Below are 17934 nucleotides of genomic sequence, written 5' to 3'. Positions count from 1 at the left end.
CGTCAGAACATAATTTATTTCACAACACGCATTATATGCGAACATTATGATATTACATTATTAAAATCTTTTAAAACAGATTAAATAGGCGAAAAGTACAGAAAAGGGAGCATAACACCATACATGGGCATTGGTTATTTGGCATTGCCAACATTTCCTTTCAATACAATAGCGCTGCCGCTGTGGTATTGTCGGGTGGCATTGACACGTTTGTTTAACATTTTACAATTTACATTGGTATGACCCAGTTTCTATTTTCAGCTTTTTATCTTATCATTTTTTTAAGTTTAAAACAATCGGCAACCACGAAACTACACGATCCTCGGTAACACCACTCGTCGCGGGTGTTTATGACGTAACAAACTATCTGTTTGGTTCCAAAACTTCTGTCCGTCGTTCAAATGTTTGGACATCTTTACCGGCCCAACCGCTTTCCTATGGTCCCACTCGTAACTCGCCTCACTATACTGTCTACGGTCGTTGGGGTAATGACGTAATGAAGTGATGGGGTAGTCGGTGTGTCTCAGTTGAGGGGAAACACCGGGCGTGGGGCGGGGGTCTGTAAAACATAAGTTGAGGGTTTAGGGTTCGTATCTCAGGGTTGGGGGTACAGACTGCCAGTCAAATCTCTGTTATACGCTTCGTTGGCAACATATTTCCATAAGACGCACGTCCAAGACCAATCAAGTCGCATTAACCTCTAATCGTAGCGTAACAGAGCGATTTGATTGGTTAAATAAGGGGATGGCTGCGTACCAGTGATCTGTATTTGAATACTGTTGGCCAACTTACATTTCCCTTCTTCTCTTATCTTTTCCAATACTCGATGCTGATTGGTGTGACCAGCCATGCGTTTCCTGACGTCAGCCGATATTTTCCGATAATAATTTTCGTTTGGTTTGGTTGGCTTTGACACTTGTAGTGGAGGGAGTACCAACCTTCGTTGTGGGGGTTTGGGGGGCGACTGGAAGGTAGGGCGTGTTATGGGTAAAGCTGATGGGACGCGTTGTCAAAAGGTTTAAAAGTCGCGCATGTAATTAGCACGTTCAGCCTTCTCTTCGTTGTTTTAATTGGTTTGATTTTCGTTACCGTATTCAAAGAAACAAACGAACATTTTATGTTAGCATATTTCAAAGTACTATAATATGACGTAACCAATTCGTTACGTCATGTCTTATATATACGTCACAAATTACAATGACCTCATTTTCGTCATCGTCAGCCTCCCTGACGTCATCAAGGTTGCCTACGTCACTTGCCACGTGTTCTTTTCGTTGCGCCATTTCCGCTTTAGTAAGCTGACATAGAAATATGTTTTACTTTTTTACCTGCAGGAAATCTAGATAGAAAATTTACATACGTGGTAACTGGCAAACGGGCACAGGGTGTATGAAACAGAACACCTGTGTTATAACGACTGTCTTCGCCCCAACATTCAAACAACCACCGACAAAGTCACACACATGGTAACTCACCTTTAAAATACTTTCGGTAAGATCGCCAAGGTCACCAGGGTTGAACGATTTGATTCTTCCATCGCGTTTACCCTGTTTGGTTATGTTTGTTGCTATATAATGTATATTGTATATACAGTGGTGATATGCGTGGTGTATGTTGGGGGTATCATGACTTACCGTATATGAAAGAGTGGGGGAAGATGGGACACCTTTTCATTCTATTTTCTCGTCCCATTTGGTAGTAAACAAAGAACATTTAAAGAATTATAAAAACGTATCTTCACGACTTCCATAAACCGACGATCTGGATATTTGGATATTATGTGCTAAAGATGTCCCATCTTCCCCACAGTACTATGTTACAGTGCTGGTATATTCATTGCAACAGGTCTATAGCATTTATTCTCAGGCTAATGTTTAGGTATTATACATGCATGTCGTCTTCATCGGGATGAATGAGGTCATAGTCACCTGTTCCATCAAAATCTTCGACTTTATTTTCCTTCTTTTTTCGGGGTCGCGGATTCTTTTATATTTCAAGCTTTCAGCTTTGATTTGTTCAATGCTTGCCCCGCCATATCTACCAAGGTTACGAAGTGGTCGATCCTCGAACACGCCCACTTCGTTGACGGCTGTGATGCGACGAAGTAAAGCTACTTGGAAAGCTTTCAGCTCGTCGCTCGCATTCAATACCTTGTTGTTTATCCTGGAACGAAGATATGTATGTAACTTATTTATCCTAACATGGCGGGGCAACAACACTTGTTATAACACAGGTATTCTATTTCATACACCTCGTGTCCGCTTACGAGTTACCACGTATGTAACTTATTTATCCTCGCATAGTGAGGTAACGACAGTCGTTATAACATGGGTGTTCTGTTTCATACACCTCGTGCCAGCTTATGAGTTACCACGTATGTAACTTATTTATCCTCGCATAGTGAGGTAACGACAGTCGTTATAATACGGATGTTCTGTTTCATACACCTCGTGCCAGCTTATGAGTTACCACGTATGTAACTTATTTATCCTCGCATGGCGGGGCAACGACAGTCGTTATAACACCAATGTTCTGTTTCAAACACCTTGTGCCAGCTACAAGTTACCACGTATGTAACTTTGTTGGTTTAATGTATTTCTGACAATTTCGACAACCCATTAGTGACCACTGAAACCAAACTTACTTTTTCATTCTGTTTGTTTCAACCACTCGGTCACTTTCAAGTTGTTTCTTCAAGAAATTTAATTTTTTGTTTTCAATATCGTTGACCACGGTTGTAAATCTCCTCCGTTTCGTGTTCTGTTTATAGATGCTCGCCACCCGTCCACCCATTGACATTGACAAGCCATCCGCCATCTTGGATCCTAAACACAACGTTGGCAGCTACAGTCAACTATAGATATATAAGTAATATACACCAAGTGTTAATAATTTAAACCTAAAAACTAATATTAATTCACCTTTGTTTGTTTAAAGATGTTGCTATTATTACGTCACAATCGTATATAGTAGAACCCTCAATGTCTTCGTCCCAATTCTTAAACACGAAATATTTGTAATTTTAGCTTAAAATTTCATTCTTATACTGAAATATTGACCCTGCACGTATATTTGTTCAACTCTTGGTAACACAAACTGCATGAACTTTAAACACAAACCTTATGGTTTCGGTTGAAACGAACAACAAATACACACAGTATGTTTACCAACCACCCATGTATATATTTACCCTCATATATAAACCTAACATGACCTCCCCAATATAAAGTTACATGATACCCATTATAACAATACCCATTAGTGACGTCACATTCGATACCATTGTTAGGTAACACAATATGTTTGATCCTCCATCCCCCCACAATTAAACTCACCGATGTCAACTCTTAATTCGCGACCTTCGCGTTTATTAAGACGCCACAATAACACCTATGTTACACAACAACAAACAATGTAACACGAAACGATATTTGTGGGAATGGCGCCGATTAAATATAGATGGACGATTCTCGTAAATTAGGCTGGATGACGTCATGTGATTTGTGACGTCATGGAATGTGTGACGTCATAGGATGCGCGACGTCACTTCAAGACCTATATATTCCTATTGTCGGTTGGGGGCATTGAAAATAGTCAACTTTATTAAATATTTGCAACCCAGTGCTGACAATCGAAGGCAACACATCGATACACGGGGTTTACATCCCTTGGTTATGAGATTTCTAAATCTTTGTGTGTATTCTCTATATTTAACTATATAGGCCGTTGGGGTTTTCATTCTCTTTTATCGTCCTATTTTGCATTATAGAAATATATAACCGTATCCTCACGACTCTAAAAGAGCGTTGTTAGTTGTTAAAAACGTGATAAATATTTAACACGATTGGGAAATATGGGATATTAAATGCTAACGGTGTTCCATCCTACCCCACGGTATTACATTAGTAAATAACAGCGCCCCCTCTGTAAGATTAATCGGGGACAAAAAAGTTGACATAAGTTTACAAATCGTCAGTGGGTCGCATGTATGTGTATTGCAGGTTGGTCGTAGTTGAAATATATTGTTGTTGTTTTAGCCATGGATGTTAACGATGATAATAATGGTCAGTATTATGTTTATTAAACATTTAGATAAATGTAGATGAAGCTAACTGAATTAATATCTTCCTGCTTCTGACTTACGTTGTGTAATAAACATTAATGCTTGATTAAATCTGTTTTTAATACACGAGTTTGGTGTAATTTATGTATACAAAACAGACTAAATAGGAATTTAGTATTCTGCTTGCAATATTGCTTGACTGTATATCCAATGTCACATATTAATACAGTGACATAATAATGATATTATGCTTATGCTTGTATCTTATGTAGCTTTGTATGTTACAGCATGTTTATAATTGTGAAACGTTTTATTAATAATTTGTTGCATTTATTATAATTATACGCATGTGTTCGCTGTTCAATATCCTTAACTTTTAACCTGTTACCTTTTCTAATTAACTTTCTTCGTAATTCCTAATTGTACATTGATCTAAATCACTTTCTTACAACTTTTGTGTATTCTACTGGTTGTGCATCCTACTGGTAACTTAACTTGTAAGCAAGTATGAGGTGTATGAATGAATGAATGAATGAATGTAACTTACTTTATCCTCGCGTGGCCGGAAAACGACAGTCGTTATAACACGGGTGTGTGCACCTCGCGCCAGCTTACGAGTTACCAAGTATGTTACTTTGTGGGTGATTATTTTTTTGGATTTTTTTTTCATTTTTATGTATGGCTGATAATTTGGACAACCCATTAGTGACCACTGGGTTGGAGCAATTGCCGTTAAGTGTCTTGCTCAAGGACACATACGCCCACAATAGTAGCAGCGACGAGCCTTGAACCCATTACTTCTGGGTTGGAGGCAGGCGCGCTAACCACTACGCCACGGCGCCGGCGTATGAAACAGAACACCCCTGTTATAACGACTTGCCCCGCCATGCGAGGATAAATAAGTTACATTCGTACATTCAGTCTGCTTATTGTCCACAGTATTGTTGCATCGATGTTAATTAAGTCATTGTGGAATACCTGTAATCACCAAACCTGGGGTGGCAGGGTGGGCGAGCATACCCCCAATTTTCTGCATCGCATTAAATAGTAAACATTACAACCAATAAGTTAGATTTATTTCACAGGATTGTGTGTCTAACTATCCCAGCCTCCCCTGTGCTATAACGCCAAACATTAATTACATCCTGTTGGTTTTAACAAATGTAATAATTTTTGACATTTTCTTTATTTTTCCACTTTTATTAAAACCGTAATCTCAACATAGACTTGTAACAAACCAATCATTTGTAAAAATGATTTTCTTTGATGTTCACATTTCATTGTTATGCAACAGAGCCTATTGTTATGTCATGATGCTTATTGTGAATGCTTGGTTAGCCATGCGTGACAGGTTTTTATGAACGTTACTTTTGCAGTGAAACAGAATAAAACCCAACATTCAAATATAAAGAGTATTTTCCAACGTGGTTTTAAAAGTAAGTCAGCTGGTTCTGGGTTGGAATGTGACCCCGTGGAATTACAACGCGTGTCATTTGCTACGTCAATCGATCAATTACCTGAAAGACCCTCAGCGTTTAAACAGGTGAGTTTAAAGTTGTTCTTCTGGTGGGAAGGGGTAACATTAGGGGTCAAATTGTCAATCCAACTTTTAAAACTGGGGTGACATTTTGTGCTGAGCACCCCAGTTTTAAGCTCAAAATGGTTTTTACCCTGCTGTTAGGTGTCTCCACAAACAAGCAAAGCCGAAGTATATTGCATTCACCACATTAATCAATGAGGTTCACTCTACACAGACCACATAAGGAATATAATAATTGATCTAACACACCGTGTTCTATGATACGTATCAATTGATCTCCCATGAATCAATGCACAATAACTCCACATCATTCAGGTCCTGAGGCAAATTGGCACGTCCCGTAATAATCTTGGTGGAAACAAAATGAAACGAGTCCACAGTTTCAAGAAGTTATCAAAAGATCGAAGCAATTCACCCCAGGTGTGTAATATTTGTGTTAAGGTATACAACATGGGGTTTCTGAAGAGTTTTAATACAAACATATTAACCCAAACGTTGACTTTGGTTGTATTCAGTTTGGTTAAAATTTGAACTCGACCTAACTGAAGATGGTTTTCGTTTTTCAAACATAACTTTTAAAATGAAAACCATTTGGTCATATTAAATATTGGCTGTTTTCTATCATGTATGTATGGAGTAATTGTATATATTACATGCGTTCATTGTGTTTGTGATGTCATAATATATTCATTGTTGACAGAAGTATAACAATGGTTAATGTTCAAACAATACCCAATGTTTGTCATTGAACAAATTGTTGCGTCAAACTAACTTAGCGTTATGAAAATAATATTTTACTTTTTTTAAAGTTAAATGAATTTAAAACATTGATGGATAAATAAGTTTATCTTTTTAAATCTGTTTGTTAAATACGCAGCAAACAAAGGATTAACTCGAAATAGAATTTAAATTAAATATTCTAATCCACTTCTAAAAATAATTTTAATCTTTGTTTAAAACCTACTTAATTTATTATAATCAATATAGCATGGATTATACCACGGAGTTTGTTTAGCTTCTTTGTATTACACTTGCAACGGTATCTGATGATACTTTGGCAAGACACTAAACAGCAATTCTTCAACCCAGTGGTCACTAATGGGTTGTCGAAAATATCAGCCAAACATAAAAAAACCACCCACAAAGTTACATACGTGGTAATTCATAAGCAGGCACGAGGTGTATGAAACAGAACATCCGTGTTATAACGACTGTTATTGCCCCGCCATGCGAGGATAAATAAGTTACATACGTGGTAACTGGTAAGCGGGCACGAGGTGTATGAAACAGAACACCCTTGTTATAACAACTGTCGTTGCCCCGCCATGCGAGGATAAATAAGTTACATACGTGGTAACTTGTAAGCGGGCACGAGGTGTATGAAACAGAACACCTGTGTTATAACGACTGTCGTTGCCCGCCATGCGGAAATAAATGATGGTTTAAATTTTAATATTCCAAAGTATGTTTAAAAATTAGTTATCCCAACATTCCAGGGTCGATTATCAGTGACGAGTACGTCATCATCCGCTCCCAACAACTTGGAGGTAAACCCTACACGACCCAGGTAAGTTATTTAAACATTATTTAGGGTGAAATATATTTTATCGCAACCACATGTGTAAAAGGTGCATATTTGCCTTGCTGACATGGGTCGGGGAAGATTCTTCACCCCCCCCCCCCAGGTGCATGAATGGTGCAGCCATATTTGCTTTCTTGGGGGGGACACCAATATAATGATGTTAAACAATTACTAAAAACAAAATATTTGATTGAAAATGATCTGCAACCATAAGCCCCTGTGTTAGTGTGTGTGGAACCAAACCTTAGGATCCCAGGTTCAAGTCTCACCTGGGTAACTTGTTCAGATCATCATCAAGTTCATCCTTCACGCCAACATCCGATGTCAAACCTTTGAATTTCAACGATGATTTATCTTTGGTAAGTTATGTGTGTTGGAGAGTTATGTATAATGTTGCCTGGTGAGTTGTCTTATGTGTGTTGCTGGGGTCCAACCTGGGGGGTTGGGGTCTATTATGCAATACTGACTTTTACACGATAATCAAGTTATGCCAGCATAAAATAAGTAAGGGTAAGTCCCTACAGTGAGGGAGACTAGGGTGTTTGGGGGGTTCCCCATTACCCCAACACCCTTATTAAGTTATGTTGTGTTGAAAGTTTTCTAATCTTTATTGTTTTACCTTTATACAAACTTTGTATACACCATGTCAGCCTATTGATTATATCCAACATAGTTAAGTATATTGTGTCTTGTTTATGAAAAAATGAAAGTAAATTTATCGGTCAGCAGGTGGAGCTAGAGATCTATATTAAACAAATATAAAAATAATCCTTTATAATTATGGTGGTGTATTTCTGATGATTCATGGTTTCATTTATTGCTGATTCATGTGTATAGTGATGTCATAATATATATTAATATGAATGAAAGGAAATGATGGCAGATGGTAGAATAGCTTATGCGTGTAGTGCTGGTAATGCATTGGGGTGGGTGTAATGTACAGGCACTGCAGTGTATGAGGTGTATGTCCATGTACATTATAAAGGTTAAACTATAGATATATAGAGAAGTTATAGGTAGTGTATGTAGCGGTTTTGTATGCAAAGAATGTTATATTTAGTAAATTGTTTTAATTAAACTTTAACACCCGAGTGCGAGTTCACGAGTTGTTGGTTGCAGCATCCACACTTTGTAACTGATGTTATTTCCCACACTCAGGGTCTTATTTATAGTGTGTTTTAATGAACTTCGTTCTGCTGCCAATTTCCTTCTTTTCGTTGTTTTAATTAAATTGATCTTCGGTATCGTATTCAAAGTTAGGTTGGGGAGTTTATAAGGTTTGCTTCAAGAAAGTTGATGATTACAACTATGTTGATTTGTTTGCAAGTAACGGTTTGTTCATCAATTATTCATGATAATTGTGGAGGTTTGCGGTGGGGAAGTAGTCAGTATATCATGCGACTATCTACAGATGTTGTGTGGTGGGTTAATAATGTAGCATTGTTGATATGCAGGTTTATTATAGACAGAATATTGATTACGGATTACTTGATAGTCTGGATTATGGATTAAAGGTTTTCTGCGTAGTTTTACCCCTAACGTGTTTAAACAACTGCCGTTTTGTTTCCAATTTCCTTTTATTCATTGCTTTAATCTTCTTTACTTTATTGAAGATATTTATAAACTATTATATAATTATGTTAAGTTTATGTAAGTGATCATCAGCCACGATAGCTTGCTTGGTTGATGTTGCCTCGATTGTTACGCAACGCATGACTTCCTGCTACGTCCACTTGATGCGTATGTTGCCATCATCTAATATTACTTACAGTATTTTACTGTGGGTAATGGTTGTCATTATAGAGGTTGCATTTGTCGTGGTTTTGTTTTCAAGAAAAGATATAAAGTTAGGAGCTGCTGTTCTGGTAAAAACAAGTCAAGTATTGTAGAAACAGCATTACAATATAATAAGTTGAGTTAAATTTGTTTGTGTTTTGACAGACAGGTTAAATATAACTATATTCTTTGCTTTACTCTACATTGTAGTTGTGTTTAAGCAACCCAGGTTTAAAATAAGGATCTTTATTTAAACAATGGAACAAGTTGATGTTGACGACATAGAGGAGCACGATGGTGAGGTGATTGTAGATGCAGCCGAACCAATCAACAGGGAACACAAATCCTCATTCCTACCAAAGTCTGTCCTTCAACTTACCAAGTTTAATCGAGCGAAAGTTGCCGACACATCGTCAGTAACGAGTACATCGGCCCCACAAACCCCAACAAATAGTGATGTCACAAACCCCATGGATGACTCGCACGGAACTCTTAGTGTGGAGAAGGAAGTTAACTCAGTTGTTCGATCGCGGTCGCTAGAAAATTATTATCGCGAACAATTAGATCGAAACGATCACAAGAAGTCGTTCAAAGCTCGGTTGTTCGGGAGCACCACAGCTCTACCTACCATATCCGCCCCGAACTTTTTGAGAAGAAGGAATGTTCATGATGAATGCGATGAAGGGGGAGGCTTGAAGTTGAATAAGAGGAAGCAACGGATGAAGGGAGATGTGACAGCAGATGTGGAGTTTATGTGGCAGCCATCGGTAACGAGGGAGGGTTATGTGGCAACCATCGGTATCGGGGGGGTGGTGTTATGTTTTGCATGGGTGGGGTCTTGAGGTGCAGAGGCGGAAGGTCCCACATCTAGACCCCACTGAAGCAGTTTATAGACATTCAATAATAGAGATTATATTATATAAGGGTGAGGTCTTCAGTGAGGCACGCCTGAAAGGGCAACAGTTGCTTAACACCCTGGTAGTTAATGCTGGTTATTCGTGTCAAAATTTCGGGTTTTAGTTCAAATTCTTCATGTAACAAAATACAACAAAGGTTCTATTTATGTTGCAGACAATGGCCCATTATTTTGTCATTATCTTTATTGTTACATCATAAACTTAACTGTGAGGATAACAATATTAAATTAATGTTGGTTGGGCTGTAAAACATAGGCATGTTATGGTTGTGCCTTCTATTGGGCTGGTGGTTGTAGTGGTTCGTTGCAACAATAGGTTCAAGTGGAGGCTCGTTGGTTCATTGTCCCAAACTTAAGTTGAGCGTTTCAACCTTAAGTTGATGTGGAAGAGTTGTTTGGTGTAGTTCGTTAATGTGGGTTGGTGTGTTTGGATTGTTGTTGTAGAGGTTGCATTGTCGTGGTTTGTATTCAAGAAAAGATATAAAGTTGGGAGCTGCTGTTCTGGTAAAAACAGGTCAAGTATTGTAGAAACAGCATTAGAATATAATAAGTTGAGTTAAATTTGTTTGTGTTTTGACTTTATCTATTCTATATGGGTGAGGTCCTACAGTGAGGCACACCATGGGACCTGGGGTTTAGGCCGGAGTTGGCCCATGACCCCAACATTGTATATGCACATTCTATTCTATATGGGTGAGGTCCTACAGTGAGGCACGCGATGGGACCTGGGGTTTAAGCCAGAGTTGGCCCATGACCCCAACATTGTATATGCACATTCTATTCTATATGGGTGAAGTCCTACAGTGAGGCACACCATGGGACCTGGGGTTTAGGCCGGAGTTGGCCCATTACCCCAACATTGTATATGCACATTCTATTCTATATGGGTGAAGTCCTACAGTGAGGCACACCATGGGACCTGGGGTTTAGGCCGGAGTTGGCCCATTACCCCAACATTGTATATGCACATTCTATTCTATATGGGTGAAGTCCTACAGTGAGGCACACCATGGGACCTGGGATTTAGACCAGAGTTGGCCCATTACCCCAACATTGTATATGCACATTCTATTCTATATGGGTGAAGTCCTACAGTGAGGCACACCATGGGACCTGGGATTTAGACCAGAGTTGGCCCATTACCCCAACATTGTATATGCACATTCTATTCTATATGAGTGAGGTCCTACAGTGAGGCATGCCATGGGACCTGGGATTTAGACCTAACACAAGGGATTGTTACATCACACAAGTTGATTATCACCTAATATTCCAGACGACCCGGGAGCCGAGGTCGAGCATGGACAGCGTGCATCAGGCAAAAACAAACGAAATCCAACCGATTGTTGCCCCATTATTGATGACAACTGTTTCAGGTGCCATTGGTGTATAACACAAGTGTTATAATGTAATAATGAATGTAACTTATTTATCCTCGCATGGCGGGGCAAGGACAGTCGTTATAACACGGGTGTTCTGTTTCATACACCTCGTGCACGCTTACCAGTTACCACGTATGTAACATATTTATCCTTGCATGGCGGGGCAACGACAGTCATTATAACACAGGTGTTCTGTTTCATACACCTCATGCCCGCTTACAAGTTACCACGCATGTAACTTATTTATCCCCGCATGATGGGGCAACGACAGTCATTATAACACGGGTGTTCTGTTTCATACACCTCATGCCCGCTTACAAGTTAACACGTATGTAACATATTTATCCTTGCATGGCGGGGCAACGACAGTCATTATAACACAGGTGTTCTGTTTCATACACCTCATGCCCGCTTACAAGTTACCACGCATGTAACTTATTTATCCTCGCATGGCGGGGCAACGACAGTCGTTATAACACAGGTGTTCTGTTTCATACACCTCATGCCCGCTTACAAGTTAACACGTATGTAACTTATTTATCCTCTCATGGCAGGGCAACAACAGTCATTATAACACGGGTGTTCTGTTTGATACACCTCGTGCTCGCTTACAAGTTAACACGTATGTAACTTATTTATCCTCGCATGGCGGGGCAACGACAGTCGTTATAACACGGGTGTTCTGTTTCATATACCTCGTGCCTGCTTATAAGTTACGACGTATGTAACTTGTTTATCCTTGTGGCTTGTGGGTGATTGTTCTTCTGTGTGGCTGACAACACGCATAGTCACACGGTACACCCCACCCACCACATAAAGAAAAACACACACAAGTATTAAACCTCCCAATGTTCCAGATGTATCGTACGACGCAGTAGATGGGTCACCAGGAGTTAGCGAGGCGCAACGTAACAGACAACTTGTCGAACATATTCAACAAAAAATATTAAAGATCAGGTGAAACATAATGTATTGGTGTATCTTGTTGCATGTACAGGATGCATGACATTACGCAATACGTCGCGTCATATAATGAGTAGGTGACGACCTGTCAATCAAATGACTAATACATTCCATCTGTTTGTATAAGTCATATATTATCATGCGTAATGTTGTACATTCATAGATAACATAATTTCAAGTAAAATCTGGGCTAACATGAATGACATTGTTAAAATACAGTTACACTCATAGTTGTCAAACTTAGGGAACTTCATTGATTAATGTGGTGAATGCAATATATTTGGCTTTGCTTGTTTGTATAGACACTTAACAGTAGGGTTAAAGCTATTATAGGCTTAAAAGTGAGGTGCTAAAACATGTCACTTTTGTTATAAGAGTTGGGGTAACAAGTCACCCTAGTTACCCCTAATGTTACGCCTATAATTGCATTAATATATATTATTATATTGTTATATCAACACTGCTTATTATAAACATTGCAAACAAACTGTAATATTAACACTTTTGGCGCCAATCTACGTATATATACGTTTTTTTTATTGTTACGAGTGCCGCGTTGCGTTTAAACTAATAGTAAACCACGTATATATATGTGCGCTCGATCTAGGCTGCATTGAGACTAAATGCGAACGTCTGCTTTGAGATTATGTTATTTTTGACCAATTAGCTTGTGATCCTGCGATCAGCTGTTTCTGATGATTTCAGGTATATTTTACGCAATATTACTAGTTTACAATGTTTTCACTGCTGCCATTGCTGGAATAATTACGGATAATGGTTCAAACTTCAAAGTTTGATAGTCTGATCATTACAATTATGATGTTGTGAAGTTTTGTTTTGTCCAATACTTATTCTTCCAGCTGATTCCTGTTGCTTACTGTTGTATAATTCGCGACTTTAAATTGTAATTCATGGCTTATTTAAAATTTAATAAAATCCAAAATTCGTGCAGCACCCAGTGTCCGATTGTTCAAATTAGTGCGGCGCCGAAAGTGTTAATCAATTTATTCGCCATTTGTTCCACATTTTGAGTAGGGTCCGTATATAATACATGATAACATGATATATACCATTCAACATATTATAATACATTGTCCCCACTTTAGTGAAGCCATCAAACTTGAGCAATCCACGCGCGATGAAAACGTGGGCGATTATTTAAAGTTGGCTGGCAATGCTGATAAACAACAAGTAGCGAGGATAAAAAGTGTCTTTGAGAAAAAGAATCAAAAATCCAACGCAGCCATAGCACAGGTAAGTGGTTTAATGTTGTTTGTATGTTGAGCTCTTGCGTCTTTGTTCAGCTTTTGTTTCCATTAAAAGTTTAACTTGAAAATAATTTAACATAAATGGCTCGTTGATTGTCTGCTAGGTGTAACGACCACGCTTATTTTCTATTTTTTTTCCAATTGAATTTCTTTAATATGTTTTGAACTAAAAATAAAGCCATCTTCACTGATGTTAGAATTTAAAATATTTATATTAAGACTGAAAAAATATGTTATGAACCCAAAAAACCCAAACATTTTGCAAAGAATAATCAATATAATGTGGAAACTGTATAATGATCGTAACGTTGCATCATATACAATGGACCTGCAATAAGTGTCTTATAATCCTGGTAATAATGCAAGCAATTCATGTATTGATTGTTGCGGTTCAATACTGTGTACCTGTGTTGGTTGTGTTAGTTGTTGTAGGAAGGTAGTCTTCCATGCATTTGGATGTATCTGCATGTTGTTAGTTGGATAGTTCCTGGTATATTATAATTCATTGGTAAAGATTGTTTTAAATATTACATGTATATAGTTTGTTCCTGGTTATCTTTAGTAGGTTGGTAAATAAGTACAAATGCACATGTTATAGATTGGACTTGTATAAATGTGTTCGCATATTATTGGATAATTCATGTGTTACGTTAGCTTGTCTATATTATGAGTCATAATACGTTATATTTACGTCATAACATGTTCTTTAAGAAAAAGAATGATATTTGTGATGATTTGTTAGTTTATATGATATCTATGACATAGTTATGTTTATATGATATCTATGATGGTCGATGAACCACGAAGGAAAAGTTTACGCTCAAGCACGACCGAGAAATTGGTTCGTTGGTGTTTGTTCTTGTTTTGGTCAAGTCGGTTATTATATTTGAGATTGTCTTGATATATCTGGAGAATGTAATGAATTGTCTTTTTATTACATCAGCGATACAGAAATTCATCACTAAAGTTGTTTTCATTACATTATATGATTGGCTTGCTGTAATAATATGTTTGTTTTCAATTTAAGCCAGGGTAAAGTTTCTGTGTTACCATGGAAATGTTATTTTAAGCGGGTATTGTTTGCATAGAGTAGCGAAGCTTGTTGGGAAATTTATTGGAGATGACGTAAGGCAATAAATTGTCAAAAGTTCGTTTCAGTCCTAATAATATAATAAGCCTATTAAATCAAGGCTTGGACAGCAACCATTGTGGGCGTATGTGTTCTTGTGCAGAACACTAAACACTAAACAATCCATACACACTTGATAAATTAAACCCACCATGTTTCATTGTTTAGTTAAAGAAGAAGTTCGACACGTACCATCGTAGATTGCGCGAGATCGAATCAAGCGGGGCCGTGGGTCGTCAGAGTAAATCGTTACGGGATGTCGGGGCAAACTTACGTGACTTCTCGGGTGGGGTGGTGGATAGTGTGAAGGGGGGGCTGTCGGGGTTGCAACAGGTGGGGGGTGTGTGTTTATCAATATCTTATGTGTTTTTAATTAATGTATATAGTATGTTTTAGTTAATAATTTCTGTGGTTTTCTTATGTTTAATTCAATCTATTATGTCAATTAAACCCGACATACAAAGCAGTTAAATTTAAACCCCCTCAAAGTTTGCCACCTTTTGGCCACTAAAGTTGCCATAGGGTTTGTTTCATACTTACAACATACAATCTTAGGCAACGCAGAATGCTGCTGGAGCGATCGCTTCCAAACCCAAGGACCTTGCTTCAAAGTTGAAGAATAAATTTGGAAGCGCGGATAATTTATCCTCGTTAAAATATGAGGAGGGGGGTTTGGAAGGTGGGTAATATTGGGTGTGGGTCGCTTACCCCATGCTTTGTGAAAACATCAGAAAAACTTTGAAATGTTTGATTCTACACGTAGCAGTTCAAGTATTACAAAGTTTACCTGGTAGCAACACCTATATAATATTCCACATAAACAATAACATGGCTCTCAAGTAAACTGTGTACGCTGTATTATAGACCAACTATGCAATCAGTGGGACACTAATTCTTGTGTGTTTGTTTCTCACATTAGACCATTGCTAATATATAAGCAAGGCTTGGTAGTTATGAGCATATCCAACATAACACCCCACTCCACCAGACACTTCACTAGACTACCGTTACACAAGCGCAGACGACGTAAGTTCCACTTCCTCCATTGATATCGGGCTGTCAATCAACCACGACGAGCATGTTGTGCATAACTCTATATTATCGGGACCCGACAGCCCACATAGTGGATTAAGGAGAGTCGACCCACAATATATGCAAGCCATCATCAACCAAGTAGCTGGAGTGAAGTCAGATCTTGCGGTGAGTACATCATGTATATACGTTGGTGAATTTGGATGCGTTTACAACGCACTATAGAGGAAGAAGTTGTTTAACTTTTGTCATGCAATATTGGTAACTTTGCTGTAGTTAGCGTAATAAAAATTATGAACATATCAACACGCATATATATTACACAGAGCACCCAGGTGGCTCACCAGCAGTTTGAGGTGGAGTGGGAAGATTGGAAACGATTGGAACAAAATACGATCGACCTTCTAACAAGGTCGCTACAAGAGGAAAGATTCAGGTGTGTGTGATGTCATCATGGTGGGTGTGATGTCATCGTGGTGTGTGTGATGTCATCGTGGTGGGTGTGATGTCATCGTGGTGTGTGTGATGTCATCATGGTGGGTGTGATGTCATCATGATGGGTGTGATGTCGTCGTGGTGGGTGAGATGTCATCGGGGTGGGTGTGATGTCATAATAGTGGGTGGCACAATGGTTAAAGTGACAACTTGTTAACAAGAGGTTAATGTTGGAGGAACTGCTGGGCGTATGTTTCCTTGGGCAAGATGGTGGTGTAAATTGTCAGCCATTCATAAAAACAAGTGTTATGCCATGTACGTAACCCCCCCCACACACACAGATGCGAGCGATTAGAGGTTCAATTAAACGACTTGACTGAACTCCACCAACGTGAAGTTACCAACCTTAAACAGGAGTTGTTTAGTATGGAGGAGAAAGTGGAGTATCATGCTAGTGAGAGGGCAAGGGATATGCAGGTGAGTGGGTGGGATCGCATATATATGTGTGTTGGGGGTATGAGGCTACACGCATTGGTATATTCACATTTGTTGAAGATCATTTTGTATATTATACACCACCATAATTAATCAATGAGGTTTCCATGTTTGATGTATTCTCCCCCAGGAGGCGATAGAAAGTTGCCAAACCAGGTTGGCGAAAATGGAACTCCAGCAACAACAATTGGTATCAGTTGATGGATTGGAGAACGCTACAGCTCGAGCTTTATTGGGAAAACTGATTAATTTGTTGCTGTCAGTGATGGCTGTGTTGTTGGTGCTAGTGTCAACTGTTTCAGGGTTGCTTAAACCACTCACCAAGTCCCCGGTGAGTCCCTACTTTCTGCCAGACTGATCTATTTATGATTTGTATCGAGATTTCTTTGTTTAAAGAGATGGAACAGCAGGGTAGAAGTAGTTTATGTTTAAACTGAGTTGCTATCTCTAATGTTAAGCATGTGCTGCATTGATGGTTACATGTGTAGCCCAAGTATACCTCATATACACATGTACAAGCCACCTATTTATAAAACCTCCCCACCCCAGGTACGCGTCATATCAACTGTGGTGATCATCATCTCGATTATCATCGCTTATAAAACCTGGGATACGATACCTATGATGTCATCAAGATAACAAGAGCTCCTCTAGTGTTGGAACCCCATGCACTCGTCGAGCAGCGTAGATTAATTCATCATAATTCAAACAACATCCACATAATATTAGGGATGGCTCTTCTTGGTGAAAATGGGGTTTTGTGAAAATTATTTCCTGATGAGGTCTTGCTGTACGGCAGATGAAACGTTGGTGCAATTATGTTAAGGTTTTTACCAGAAGAGTTATTTCATCCATCATGCCTGGTAGTAACAGCAGCTAAACATTCAACATAACATAGCAGTAACTTTACTAACTGTGTGCGCTGTATAACAGACCAGCCATATTTTACTTTATTAACACTGTGACCATGTGGCTATTTTAAATTTGCAATTGACAAAGTGCAAATCACGTATTACTAGTGATTGAGGTACTTGCCCGTAGTTATTGATGTCACTAATAAAGCAATTAAACTACCTATATGTTTGTGTGGTGTATTTAAGTTTGTAAGAATTAAGTGTAGATGTTGTTACATAACCAGACCAGACCTAAACTGTTGTTGAGCCCTTATGGCTTATGGCAATATACACCATAATGCGGGTACACACACACACACACGTGTACAACTAGCCATTGGTGTTCGGCAAGTAAAACATATGTAAGTTTATTGGTACAGCCATTCGTGTAGAAATACATTATTGTTTTGAATCTTTTTTTAAATTGTGCGGTGGCAGAGTAGACAGAGCGATATAAACC

The 17934-nt window shown here is 38.6% G+C and overlaps 2 protein-coding genes across 7 annotated transcripts; one reads left to right on the top strand and one right to left on the bottom strand.

The window, feature by feature from the left end:
* Positions 1-3185, bottom strand: LOC149741040 (uncharacterized). Of its 4 annotated transcripts, none has more exons than XM_089878722.1 (7): positions 2922-3185; positions 2645-2844; positions 1929-2163; positions 1476-1547; positions 1197-1298; positions 793-964; positions 1-559 (listed from the first exon to the last, which is right to left on the bottom strand). In XM_089878722.1, the coding sequence occupies exons 2-7, from the start codon at positions 2815-2817 to the stop codon at positions 312-314; spliced, it is 1002 nt and encodes a 333-aa protein (XP_089734848.1). In that variant the 5' UTR covers positions 2818-2844; positions 2922-3185; the 3' UTR covers positions 1-311. The 4 variants fall into 4 exon arrangements, with proteins under 4 accessions (XP_089734848.1, XP_089734855.1, XP_089734840.1 ...); XM_089878729.1 differs by having other exon boundaries at positions 2645-2825; positions 2954-3185; XM_089878714.1 differs by having other exon boundaries at positions 2645-2825; positions 2922-3184.
* A 736-nt stretch (positions 3186-3921) lies between these two features.
* Positions 3922-17658, top strand: LOC149741039 (transmembrane and coiled-coil domains protein 1-like). 3 transcript variants are annotated; one of them, XM_089878553.1, is made up of 15 exons: positions 3922-4064; positions 5440-5606; positions 5919-6023; positions 7100-7170; positions 7472-7544; positions 11154-11253; positions 12117-12216; positions 13329-13476; positions 14788-14952; positions 15175-15298; positions 15608-15819; positions 15978-16087; positions 16428-16563; positions 16712-16912; positions 17131-17658. In XM_089878553.1, the coding sequence occupies exons 1-15, from the start codon at positions 4040-4042 to the stop codon at positions 17218-17220; spliced, it is 1827 nt and encodes a 608-aa protein (XP_089734679.1). In that variant the 5' UTR covers positions 3922-4039; the 3' UTR covers positions 17221-17658. The 3 variants fall into 3 exon arrangements, with proteins under 3 accessions (XP_089734679.1, XP_089734688.1, XP_089734667.1); XM_089878541.1 differs by lacking the exons at positions 3922-4064; positions 5440-5606; positions 5919-6023; positions 7100-7170; positions 7472-7544 and adding an exon at positions 7961-9728; XM_089878562.1 differs by lacking the exons at positions 3922-4064; positions 5440-5606; positions 5919-6023; ... (2 more) ...; positions 16428-16563; positions 17131-17658 and adding an exon at positions 7623-9728 and having other exon boundaries at positions 16712-16906.
* Positions 17659-17934: the final 276 nt, after the last annotated feature.

This window comes from Ciona robusta, chromosome 1 (genome assembly GCF_009617815.1).
Source record: "Ciona robusta chromosome 1, ASM961781v2".
NCBI lineage: Eukaryota > Metazoa > Chordata > Ascidiacea > Phlebobranchia > Cionidae > Ciona > Ciona robusta.
This window is presented reverse-complemented; position numbering and strand designations above follow the sequence as displayed.